This window comes from Vombatus ursinus, unplaced genomic scaffold (genome assembly GCF_900497805.2).
Source record: "Vombatus ursinus unplaced genomic scaffold, bare-nosed wombat genome assembly UNPS02014810.1, whole genome shotgun sequence".
Taxonomy (NCBI): Eukaryota; Metazoa; Chordata; class Mammalia; order Diprotodontia; family Vombatidae; genus Vombatus; species Vombatus ursinus.
Genome location: NW_020954588.1, coordinates 39,945,981 through 39,958,299, shown reverse-complemented (window position 1 = coordinate 39,958,299; position 12,319 = coordinate 39,945,981). Strand labels below are relative to the sequence as shown.

The following is a 12,319-nucleotide window of genomic DNA, read 5'->3' as shown; positions in this document are numbered from 1 at the left end:
GTGCTTTCAGGAACAGACTAGACTCAAGGACTCTTCCGTCTCCTTACCTACCCTTCACTTTGTCCCCCGCAGTTACAAGTCCCTAGATGCCATCTCATGGGAACTCAAGTTTCATCCAATTTGCTTCTTCCTCAATGTGAGGAAAGAGGGAAAAGGTGAATACTAGGGGCAGTACTGGGATGGTACTGAAACACAAGTCACATGGAAGTCGTCTTCTTTTCCCTCCTTCCTTTACTAAACTGCCATTTCTTTCATCAGCTTCCAGGTGGCCAAGGTTACCCAAGCTGCATCCCTGGAACAGTAGCAGGCTTGCCGACACACAAGATGCAAGCTTATCATTACACAACAAGGGCCAGATTTGATGTGGTCACAGTTCTTACCTACTGGTTCTGATAACAGATTGCGTATACTACTTTGGGTGACAACGAGCCCCAGGAAAAAGAAGAGTCATTCTATTTTTTTCCATTTACAAAATTATTAAGATTTTTATAATAATGACAATGATGTCATCAGTATGAAAAAGTAATAGCAAATGAGAGAAATGATTATTAATATCAGGATCCAGGGTTCTTTCTCTTTTTGCTTCCTTGTTCAAAGCCTTGACCGGGTAAGTCAAGGCAGCCTCTGAAGGACAGGGCTGACAAGGAGACTGGCCTAAGCCTGGGAACATTCTTCTCTGTCTTAAGGGATTCCACCCACCTGGGAAAGCTTCTTTCTGATTAAAGTGTAAAGAGAATCTAATCTCGATGAATTCTGGCCCAGCATTCAATTTAAGTGGTCTGGGTAGAGATGGACACTTTTCCTCCAGATAACTGGAGGCAGCAGCGTCTCATGATCAAGTCAAGCTCTCAGCAGGAGGAGCTGAAGACTTTTGGCCACCTCCTCATCAAAATGCCCACCCCCTCTGTGACTGTTCACCAGTTAAGGGGTGATCTCCACCTGTCAAGGACACCTACTTTTCCAAAGGCATTTAAGCACTGGATCATCTCAATGACCATCAATTTATTATTTGCTAACCTAATTAATAAATTGATTATTAATGATCCAGAAACTTTGTCTCTCGGACTTTTCATTCATCTCACAACTAAACTGTGTTTAAGATGAAGTTTGTTAGTATAAATTTCCATAGCAAAATAAAACTTTAAATTATTTGGAAATTCAAGACTCTTACGAGAACACATAACATTGAAGAGATGTTGAAACAACTAAGTGTCCATAGTTCAAAGATGCTTTGATGACTCTATCACGGAATTCCAATAAATCCACTGCATCATTGAGTACATTCCGAACCTAAGTGGATAAAATAAAATAAACCTCATTAAAGAGCATATAGTGCACATCAAATGTGCAAATAATATTTAATCAGGAAGAGTCTGTAACAAATTGGAAGACAGGGAAAAATTCTAAACGACCATAATAATTTGGGAAAGTCACCTCCTAAGAACATGAGGAAATTCAACAGGGAATGAGCAATAAAAAACAAGCAGAAAGAATATAGGAAACTGAAAAATTACCCAGATGTAAATATGTGTAGCAAAAGCCTAAGTTAGAAGTCATCATTGATCACAAGGGGGAAAAGCATTCCCAAAGTAGTGCCACTGAAGAAAAAAGCCAAGATTATCCTTTGGGATGTTATCAAAGTAATAGGACACATAGGCCTGGGAATTCTGATATTATGGAGAACTCACATTATATCTCTTTTTAGAAAGCACACCAAATTCTGCTTCAATGTGTTTAAAATGGCATTTTCTGGAAAAAGTAGTATGAACCCTTTAAAAATAAAAAGGTTTGAGAGGGAAGCCAGTTAGAGTTATTAGCTAGGACATAAGAAATTAATCATTGACTACATGGAAGCCAAATCCACAGTGGAGGAAGGACAGATCCTTCTCCTTTTAAAGTAAAATGTTACTGATTGGAAAAGGATAGTAACAAAGATTTGTGTTGGCCACAGGCCACAATCTCTTTTCTGGCATTGGCTCAACCACACAGGTCTCTTCCTTGTGCCAAGGGACTGAGGAGGGCTGGGGACTTAGACTGTGAGAGTGTCAGAGTGACCAAACTGTGGCCATCCAGGCTTTCCGAAAGCAGGAGCTCTTAACCGCTGACACATTTCAGGTAGTCTACGAATTTGGATGTCAAAAAAAAGATTACATCTTTATTTTCACGAACCTCTGTCTTCCTTTGCCATCCTCCATATCACATTTTATCTCATACATTTAAAAACGTTACTCTGAGAAGGGGTTCACAGTTTCACCAGACTGACTGCCGAGGGGTTGAGGACACCAAAAAGGTTGAAAACCCCTGAGTTAAAAGCCTGTAACAGAAAAGTGGCTTTCAGGAGTTTTAACATTGGTCAGAGGTAGCTTCAAGTCTGAGACAGAGTCAGGCAGATTCAGGGCCGGTTATATTCACTGAAATGAAAACCAGCATTGAGTGGGTCGTGATTGGCAACAGTTGGAAATTAGTGATAAAAGTACCAACTTCTGCTTATCTACAAATAATTTTAATTAGCAATTCAATTTGATTTAGCAAACACTTTTAAAACAACCTACTATGTGCAAGGCAAAATCCTTTTAACTATAACAAAAATCGTTACAATTCAAATAAACTGTTACATGTTTTAAATGGAAAAAAAAAACCTGCTTGCAAAAGGGGGCTAATAAATAATCTCTGTCCATGAAGCCATTCTTCCAGAACTGGAATTCACCTGGTCAGTACTTACTTGAGCTGGAAGCCCCAAGTTTAAGAGGAAAGGTAGGCAGTTCTAATCTACAAAAAGCTGAGAGCCTCTGCCCTTCAGGGCCTTCTCCATCCTCCAATGCAGAATCATCTGTATTATGCCTTAGAACTTTTAGAGAATCTATGGGGGAAGGGAAGAAGCTAAGAAACCTAGACTTTGGGGCATGAGACAAGGCTGGACAAGTATGTCTCCAAACTGTCCTCTTGGCCAAAACCATCTTATTTTACACTGCCCCAACCTTTTCTCTTTATTTTGGCACGTTATCAGAATTTCCACCAATTAGAGATTTTGATTAACATGCATACTTTTATAAAGTTGAAAGTATGTTTAGAAAGTTCAAAATACTATCAGGTATTTCTAACCTGGTTTTAATTAATTTGTATACTTTCCTCTTAACATCTAGCTGAAACAGCTATACTGAGGTGAGGGAATGAGAGTTCTGAATGAAGAAGGAGGGAAACAATTTTGGGCCAGGAAGCCCTTTGAGGGGCAAAGAATGTTCATTGTGCCTTACCCACCAAAGCAAGAATGCCATAGTGAAAGCATACTCTGGAGGGCTAGGTGAGTAGAGCACAGTACAATGGTTACAGGCAAGAAAAGAGGCAGAGCATGTCAGTCTTTGTTCATATGGGTAATCTGCAAATAGTATTGCCCTTATTGTGAAAATGCAATGACTGGTAAACATGAGCATAGTAAATAAGCGTATAAATTAAATCTTTGCAAAAAAATTATATTTTCAATGTGCAAGTACATTAAAAATGCAATTGCTTGTATAAAAGTTTCATTTACAGTTTTTCTTAAACCAGTCTATTTTGTGAACTACACCAATCATTTTTCCATAAGACAAATGCTGTGCAGACACTTTTTTTAAACACCAATGTTGCTTCCCAGTGACTGTGCACCCCAACCCCAATCCTGCAGAGAGAAGAGTGAGCCCTCCCTCGAAGATTCTGTCCTTCAGAGTCATTACTGGTCACTACATTGACCCGGGTTCTGATGTTTTTCACTGTTAAGTCACACAGCTTGGAACAATTCCATAACCCGAAAGTCAAACACTCCAAGCAATTATGAATGCATACTTGCATGGTCCTTCTCTTGGTTAAGGTCACTTCAAAGTTCTTCCACTCCCAACGCTGCTCCACCACATGAGCAAACACCACTTGTCCATTTCCACAAGCTCCAGCGATCTGAGTGCCATCAATCGACCAAGCGATATTAAATATGCTGCCAGTACTTGGCTTCTCTAAAGCATATGACCACTTGGGAACACAAAACAAAAGAAATTCTATTAGTTAAGGACCTATGTGGCAACTATGTCAAGAAAATAATCCAAACAATGAAAATGTCTTCACCTTGATGTTATTTTATTAAAGAAACAGATGTCATCACATCTGTAAAGTACTAATGTGAAAGAATATAAAAAGAAAACAGTACCTGCTCAAGAATTTGAAAGAAAAGCAAATTACCTTTAATTGGTCTACCACCATAGATGGTTTTGCCATTTCTCCTATCCTAGACGGGGACGGGAACACTGAGATATTCCTGGGTTTGACTCGGTCGTCCAGACAACATGCGGCAGAGACATGGCTTGACCTCCTGGTTTTCCTGACTCTGCCAACTAGCCTTCTCTCTCCCAGGTCATGCCATCGCCCATTTTGCCATTAAGCATATCAATGTGACAGGTTTTAAAATGGCTTCCTCAAACCCCAAACCACCAAGAGTAGGGACAGCCTGGTGGCAGAGGACCAAGCCTCTGTCTGCTTGTGACTACCCAGGATTTGGGGCATGTCACTCCCCTCTCAGTTTCCTCTGCAAGATGAACAAGACAACTTCTAAAGGCTCTTGCAAACCTGCATCTATGATCCTATCAATTGAGGCAATTTTGCCAGGAGGCATCTGTCAATCGAGTCAAAGCCTGGTGTGTCTGCCTGCTCCTCTGTTGTATTCCAATAGTCACCCTGGTTATTTTTAAAGCAGTATCAGATGGCTTGGACGATGACTATAATACAATAAAATTCTTTGCCCCTCAATTCCTACTTTTTTCCTTCATTATTTCCTTTGAGATTCTGGAGCTTTTTGTTCCTGCAAATGAACTGATATTATTTCACACAGTCCTACTGAAATATCCCCTTTCTATTGAGCAGCATAACAACAACTCCGTACACTAACTAAGAAAGTATCATCATTGATAAAATGGCATTTTGGGTTTTTTTTATTAAGTGCTTTCATATTACTTAACCATCCCTGTATCCCTGGTGTGAAGTATTAAACCAATTTTGTCAAAGTACACTCTGTGTGTGTGTGTGTGTGTGTGTGTACATTAAAACACTGCCTTCTCTTTGCTAAAATTTCACTTTATTTCTGTATCAAAAATTTTTTTTTTGTAAAACTGGTTTCCAAGTATCTTTCTTGGATTAGTCTCTCCTTCGTTTGGGTATTAGAATCATACTTGTCTCATAAAAGTAGCTTGACAGATTAACTAACTTTTCAATTTCTTTGAGAATAATTTTTAGAGCTTTAAATTGCTATTTAAATATTTGCTAGAATTCACTCATAATTCATATGAACCAGGAATTGTTTCTGTGATATTGCATTTACAACTTGCTACCTTTTTCTAAGACTGAATTTTTTAAAATGTGTCTTGTTTTGTCAATTTGATATTTTATATTTTTTGCAGATGTAATGGAGAGGATTTCATCGACTTCCTTCGTGCTCTCAGTTTTGCTGGTATATAACTGTTAAAGTAGTTTTTTATAAAGTTCTTCATTTCCTCTTTACTGTAAATTCATCTTGTCCAATTATTTATTTTTGTAGACTAATGTTCCTCCTGTTCTTTTTGGATCAGTTTAGCTAATAATTTATGAATATTATTGGTCTTTTAGTTTGGTCAGTTCCTTTTATTTTTAATTTTATCTACTTTCAAAATTTTCATGGTTTCTTCATTTGTACACATTAATTTGTTTACTTTCTAGTTTTTAATTGTATGTTCATGGGCAGTCTTTTTTTTCTATTTTTAATAGGTGTTTTTTGACATAAATTTTCCTGTCAGGCCTGCTATAACTACATTCTATAAGTCTGGGTATGTTGTATCATTCTTGTCTTTCTCTTCATAATTATGTGTTATTTCTACAATTTTCTTTTGGTTCACTCATTTTTCAATATTAATTTCTATTTGCTAATACTTCATTATTGATTAGTATTTTTATTGTGTTAACATCTATAAAGGAATGTCTTTCTTATTTCTGCATTTTTACATTTACATATGATTTCTTTATTCCCTCACATGATTCACTTTTTGTAAAAATACTACACGATGCTAATAAACATGTACATTTTTAATTTCTTTGCTTAAGTCACCACAGAGCTTTCAAATATGAAATTTCCATCAATTTTTTGAATCTACATATTTCTTACTTATTCTTTTTATAGATTTATCCAGCTCTGATATAAGAATGTTAAAGTCTCATATCAATGTATTTTTGCAGTTCAGCTAGTTTTTCCTTTAAAAGCTGAAGGTACTATGCCATTTGGTGCATATATATTTAATAATGGTGCATATATAATTAATAATATATTTCATAATACTGTTTGTAACAGCAACTGTGAATGAGTTAGCAATTCTCAGCAATACAAAGATCCAAGATAATTCTGAAGGCCTTATGATGAAAAAAAAAAAAAAAGCCATCTACCTCCAGAGAAAGAACTGATGAAGTCTGAATACAGATCAAAGCATACTATTTTTCACTTTTTTTCACTGTCTCTGTTTTCTTTCACAATAGGGAATAATATGGAAATATGTTTTGGATTACTGCACACGTATAACTGATATCAAATTGCCTACCTTCTCAATGACAGGGGAGGAGAAGGAAAGAAGATGAGAATTTGGAAATCATAAGTTTCAAGAACAAATTTTTAAAATTGTTTTTAAATGTAATGAAAATAAATTTAATTTAAAAAATAATGATACTGTTTCATTGTGGGACCTTTAAATAAAATGTCATTTTCCCATTTGTCTTTCTTAAAATTAATCAATTATTATTGTCACCATATCAATCATAATTGCCACTGTTACTTTTTTTAGAGTCACATGAATGATAACAAATTTTGTTCCAGTCACTCTTTTTAACTCTATTGTAGATGCCAAATGTATTAAATGTGTTTCTTGTAGGCAGCAAATCGTTGCTTTGACTTCTCTTCTTTAAAATGTCTTAATGACATTTGTTTTTATATCACATCTATTCCCTTCTCAGAAAGCTATGCCTACAAAAAAGATTAAAAAACTGAAGAAACAGAAGTTTAGCAAGACTGATAAAAAACAAATGTATCTGACAGTATCTGCGACATTCTGTATTCACAGTCCATGCTCGTTCATGTTAGTTACCCAGTATTAAGGTTTGGTTTCTTATTCTTTTTCTACCTACATTGTTGTAGTCATTGTGTATTTTGTTTTTTATGGTTCTGCTTACTTAACTTTATATAATTCTTACAAGCATTTTTACATTCACCTGAGTTCTTCATAGTTATCATTTCTTACAGCCCAGCAATATTTCATTCCATTCCCAATTTATTTAGTCATTCCCTAATCAGCGAGCAATTACTTTTTCCAGTTCTTTACTACCATAAAAATGGCTACTATCAATATTTGGATGTATACATGACCTTTCTGTCCGTAATCTCATAACGATGAGATACCTGGGTGTTGACATTTCAGACACTTTATCCCCTACAATTCCCAACTGCCCTGTTCACAGCTCTACTAACAGCATATTAGCGTGCCTGTGTTTTCACAACCACTCCAACATTGGCTATTTCCAGCTTGAGTCATCTTTGCCAGTTTTCTAGGTGTGAGATGAAACCTCAGAGCTGTTTTCATTTGACGATATCCCCACCTTTCACAAAAGAACAGCTTTTCAAAATCTTTGGACCACCAATCTGTGGAAGAAAGGCTCTTAATGGTATTAACTGCCTGTATATCTTGAAAATTAGACCTTTATGAGAGATATTTTTCTTAACTGAATCTTCCCTTTATTAAGCTTTATTTCTTTTGTTTGTGTTGATATAATTTTAAAATTTCATCACTGTAATTTCCCTCTTCTACAGCCACGTATTTCTGGCAAGCATCACTTCTAGAACTTAAAATATAAAAAAATAAATTAAAATGATAACATTTTGTAAAATACAAATCATGTTTTATGAAAGACTTTTATTCTTATCTAATCAATAAATAGAAGAGAATTAATGATACAGAAAAAAGCATAGGGGGCAGCTAGGTGGCGCAATGGATAGAGCACCAGCTCTGGAGTCAGGAAGACCTGAGTTCAAATCTGGTCTCAGACACTTGACACTTACTAGCTGTGTGACCCTGGGCAAGTCACTTAACCCCATTGCCTAGCCAAAAAAAAAAAAGTATAAGGATAATTGTTATAAATGAGATCTCTATTTGCAACAATTAATTTGGACTTTGGATGAGAGAGATTCACAAAACAAGGCAAGAGAGCTACTTTTCTTTTTTAAAGTCTCAAGAGCTCTTTAACGAGTAACATTTTTATTTTTTATTTAATTCTAATCTTTTTTTTTAAGGCAGTTGGGGTTAAGTGACTTGCCCAGGGTCACACAGCTAGTATGTGAGTTTGGTCTGAGGCCAGATTTGAACTCAGGTCCTCCTGACTCCAGGGCTGATGCTCCATCCACTGCGACACCTAGCTGTACCCTAACGAGTAACATTTGGCCTGCATTAGGCACGCTAAGTCCCCGAGACAAGCACCCCTAGCACCTTCCCTCTTCCTTTCAGAGTCCTTCTCAGGAAGCTTGGCTATGTTCTGAATTCTGTACATTCCATCCTTCTGCTTAGCTAAGCTGGCGTCACCCTCCAGGTCTGTATTTCCTGAATTCCAGCCTCTCTCTTCCGACTACCCTATCAACATTTGCTCATAACTGGCCAAGTTTTTGGAAAAGCTATGATAAACTAACTAAAACTGAGGTGAATTAATACCTGAATTAACAGTCACTAGAATGCTACCACTTCATACACAGTAACAATATATTTGAAATGGATTCAAAGAAATGCGTCTCTAATGATAGAATTTCAAGTATACAAATATCCTCAAGAGAAAGTAAAGGAGATCTTTTAGGAAAGCGGATTTCCTCCTTCAGCCAGTATAAAGTCAGCCCTGAACTCAGCCTCCAAAATATATAACCAAATTGGTAAAAGTTAGCAAATCAATTTGGGGAAAGAGCTGGTTTATAAAATAAGATTTAAATTAACAAATGGGTACAAATATCTGTAAGGGCAGCTAGGTGGTGCAGTGCATAGAGCGCCAGGCCTAGAGTCAGGAAGACCTGAGTTCAAATGTGAACTAAGACACTTACTAGCTGTGTGACCCTGGGCAAGTCACTTAACTGTCTCAGTTTCCTCATCTGTAAAATGAGCTGGAGAAGGAAATGGCCAACCACTCCACCATCTTTGCCAAGAAAACCCCAAATGGGGTTGGACACAATGAGTTGGCCATGACTGAACGATAACAAAACCTTCACCTGACACCAACTGGGCCCCCTTTCCATTGTACCAGGCTATGTCCCCGTTAAGGCGTCTGATTTGCTCAAAGGAAAAGACCGGGTCTTTCACCACTTTGAAGGAAGCAAGGGACAAGCTTCCAAAAAGAGTTTTTTTCCATTTGTCCCCCTCTGAAGAGTTATTTAATTGACAATTTCCTAGAAATTTCTCAGTTTTCCCCCAACTTAACAATTCCAGCTTCACTCCTCTGCTACTCCTTTCATATCACCGTTAAAAGTAGTGTAAGTCTGTTTGCAGCTAAGTACGCTGAATTTCGCCTTTACCACTAATTCCAGGAAAAGAATTTAAAACAAAGCAGATGAGAGAAAGTCTTAATTTTGTTATGATCTACAAACTAATTTATACTGCTGTTCTCCTTCATAGCTAGAGCATTTATTAATTGTATAGTTATCTGAGGATAAAGTACATGTAAAGCAGATATCACTAACTTCCACACAAGTTGTATAGAAAGACCAAATCCAGAAACAAAATGGAGTAATTTACTGATGTTTAAAAACTGAACACTTACTTATATAAATATCAGTAATTTCAAAAACCAGCAGGAGTTACTTATAATTATGGTTTCTAATACACAGGCAGTGCATCTCAAATCCAACTGCGTCATGACATGCTCATTCTAACTCACCTTTGCCTCTTTCATCCAAAGCTCTGGAAAGAATCCACCAGAACAGCAAAGAGATGCCCAAGGGCCGGGGGACAAAGATCAAAAAAATAAAGCTTTTTATTCTTTGGCACCACCTACTGACCACTCTAGCAAACCACAGGCCAGGTCAGCTACAGCCTTTGGACAACAGGGACCTTGGAGTGTGCGTGAGGGTGTGATTTACAGATTAAAGGGGGAGTGAGGAGAGAAGGCCCCATGGGAATCAGAACAAGCGCTGAATTGGGGGCCGAGGACCTGGATTCTGATACGACTCTGTCGTCGGTTACCCGTGTGACCTTTGGTAAGACCATTCTTCTTTCCAGGCCTCAGCGAGCCCACCTGTAAAGTGATGTGAGTTGGACTCCATCACTCCTCTAGTCACTTCCCTGGTCCTATTATCCCTTTCTAACTGAATTTATCCCTTTAGTCTGGTAGTCTGCATTAAGCCGTGCATGTTGCTCAGTGCTGGGGGTACGAAGACAAAGAAAACAAAGGTCTGCCCTCAAGGAGCTTCCAATGAGGGAAATAACATGTGCACATGGAATCGTACACACAATCAACACAAGGTGCTTTGGGTGAGTAGAAGCCCTGGCAGCAGGAAGGATCTGGAAAGCTTTCACATTGGCCAGACCCAGCATCTGAGCCGATCTTTGAAGGATTCTAGGGATTCTAACCGAGAACTCTGAGGCCCTCTAAGGGAAATGGCCAAAGATCTTGCCAACAAACAGCAAATACTTACTTGAGGTTTGATAGCATCAAGTCATGGTGTGCTAGGTTTCCATAGTTTGTTGGGGGGGAGTGCAGTTTACACCCGTCTCTAGTAATGCATTATGGGCTGGAAACAAAAGCAGAGGAAACCAATGCTAGGTATGAACCAAGGCTGCGCATCAGCATGACCGGTATGGTCAAAACCAGTGGAATGCAGGCCAGCAGTGAATGAGCTGACCAGTCAAGCCTGGGTATAGTCAAGTATACTTAGAAGAGTACTTCCAATAGACTAGCTGAAGGGGGCAAGACTGTCCAAACAGATTAAAGGGCAGGAAATTCATGGCATGAACAAAGGTACAGAGGGCAAGAAAGTATGGGTATCAGAGCCTAGACTAGGAACACTGTCATCAGAGAGGGGGAAATCCAATAAAACTAAACACAGAAGTGAATGCATTCAGGAATAAATACATTCACCAATCAATTTAAAATGACATTGAAAATCAAAAGCATGTTTCCGAACAGCTGATGAGGGTTTTCAGAACTAGCTAATATGCCTAATGTACTGCAGACAATGGAAAGAGAGACACAACTTCACTTTTCCAGGCATTCACACACAGAAAAGGGGAAATGTGGTTCTTTACAATGGAAAAGGGAACGAAGAAATCCTTGACACAGACCAGGTCCCACAGGGGAAGGAAAACTCCATCCATTTGCAGTCTTCCCTCAACCTTCGCTGGGGTTAGGGGTACAGCCCCACCCAAACCTTTATTTTTCATCATTCTGACCATATGTAACAAACAACAAGCAAAACAACACTGCAACCATAAAAAGTCACCATTTCTGGGTGAGCGAGACTAGGACCTCATACACTAGGCTAAGTCTTCACAGCTGTAGCAGCTGCTTTGCAGATTTCCTTCTCCTAAGAAAAGCACAAGATATAACCATCACATGACTGAGCCTGGACGGTAGAGGGACAGGGGAGCTGTTTCCAAAGAGAGTACACAGCCCGGCACAGTTCTTTAGTGCACTGAAACCTTTAAACAAAATTTAACTGTTTATAATAAATTTATGTAATGTGTACTTACAGTAGTAAAGTACAGATTAATAACATACAGTATTTATGAATTTATGATTTACTATTTTTTATGTTTTCTTTACATACGCATGTCATCAGTGACTTTCCGCAACACGCCACAAATCTCCAAAAATTCCCATTTAATTATTGATGGCCAACCCTCAAATCACCAAAACTCAAATATAAAACCCACAAACGTGGAGGGATGACTGTAGTTTCTCCACCTTAAAACTACTGCTATTCCTTCTTCTCATCCCCACTCTCTAAACCTGGTGGGTCTCAAAGGATCGGCAGAATAGCCATCACTAGCAAAATGAGCTAAAAAGTAAATACAGGAAACACTTACTAAACAATACCTCATTAAAAAGGAATTGTAAAGGAATTGCTCAAAGTGGACCTTACAAACTGTGTCCATCTCTTTCGTGTGCGGGGCTGGATTTGTTTGAGGGATTAACTTTAACAAGACAGCATGGATTCATAAACAAAGGCTAAACGTCACAAAGCTTCAAAGTCCCTTTATTTTCATGATAAGCTTCTCAATAATTTAATGAACAGTTTTTAATACATTCACTGTTGTGA

The 12,319-nt window shown here is 38.0% G+C and overlaps 1 protein-coding gene across 2 annotated transcripts in view; it reads right to left on the bottom strand.

Moving 5' to 3' along the window:
* IFT80 (intraflagellar transport 80) overlaps window positions 1-12,319 on the bottom strand; it is a 125,621-nt gene that overhangs the window by 52,623 nt on the left and 60,679 nt on the right. For both annotated transcript variants that reach the window (XM_027875998.1, XM_027875997.1), the window contains exons 9-10: window positions 3,820-3,999; window positions 1,172-1,290 (exon numbers count right to left, since the gene is read on the bottom strand). In XM_027875998.1, the coding sequence (XP_027731799.1) occupies window positions 1,172-1,290; window positions 3,820-3,999 (299 nt within the window). The remainder of the gene's footprint in view (window positions 1-1,171; window positions 1,291-3,819; window positions 4,000-12,319) is intronic.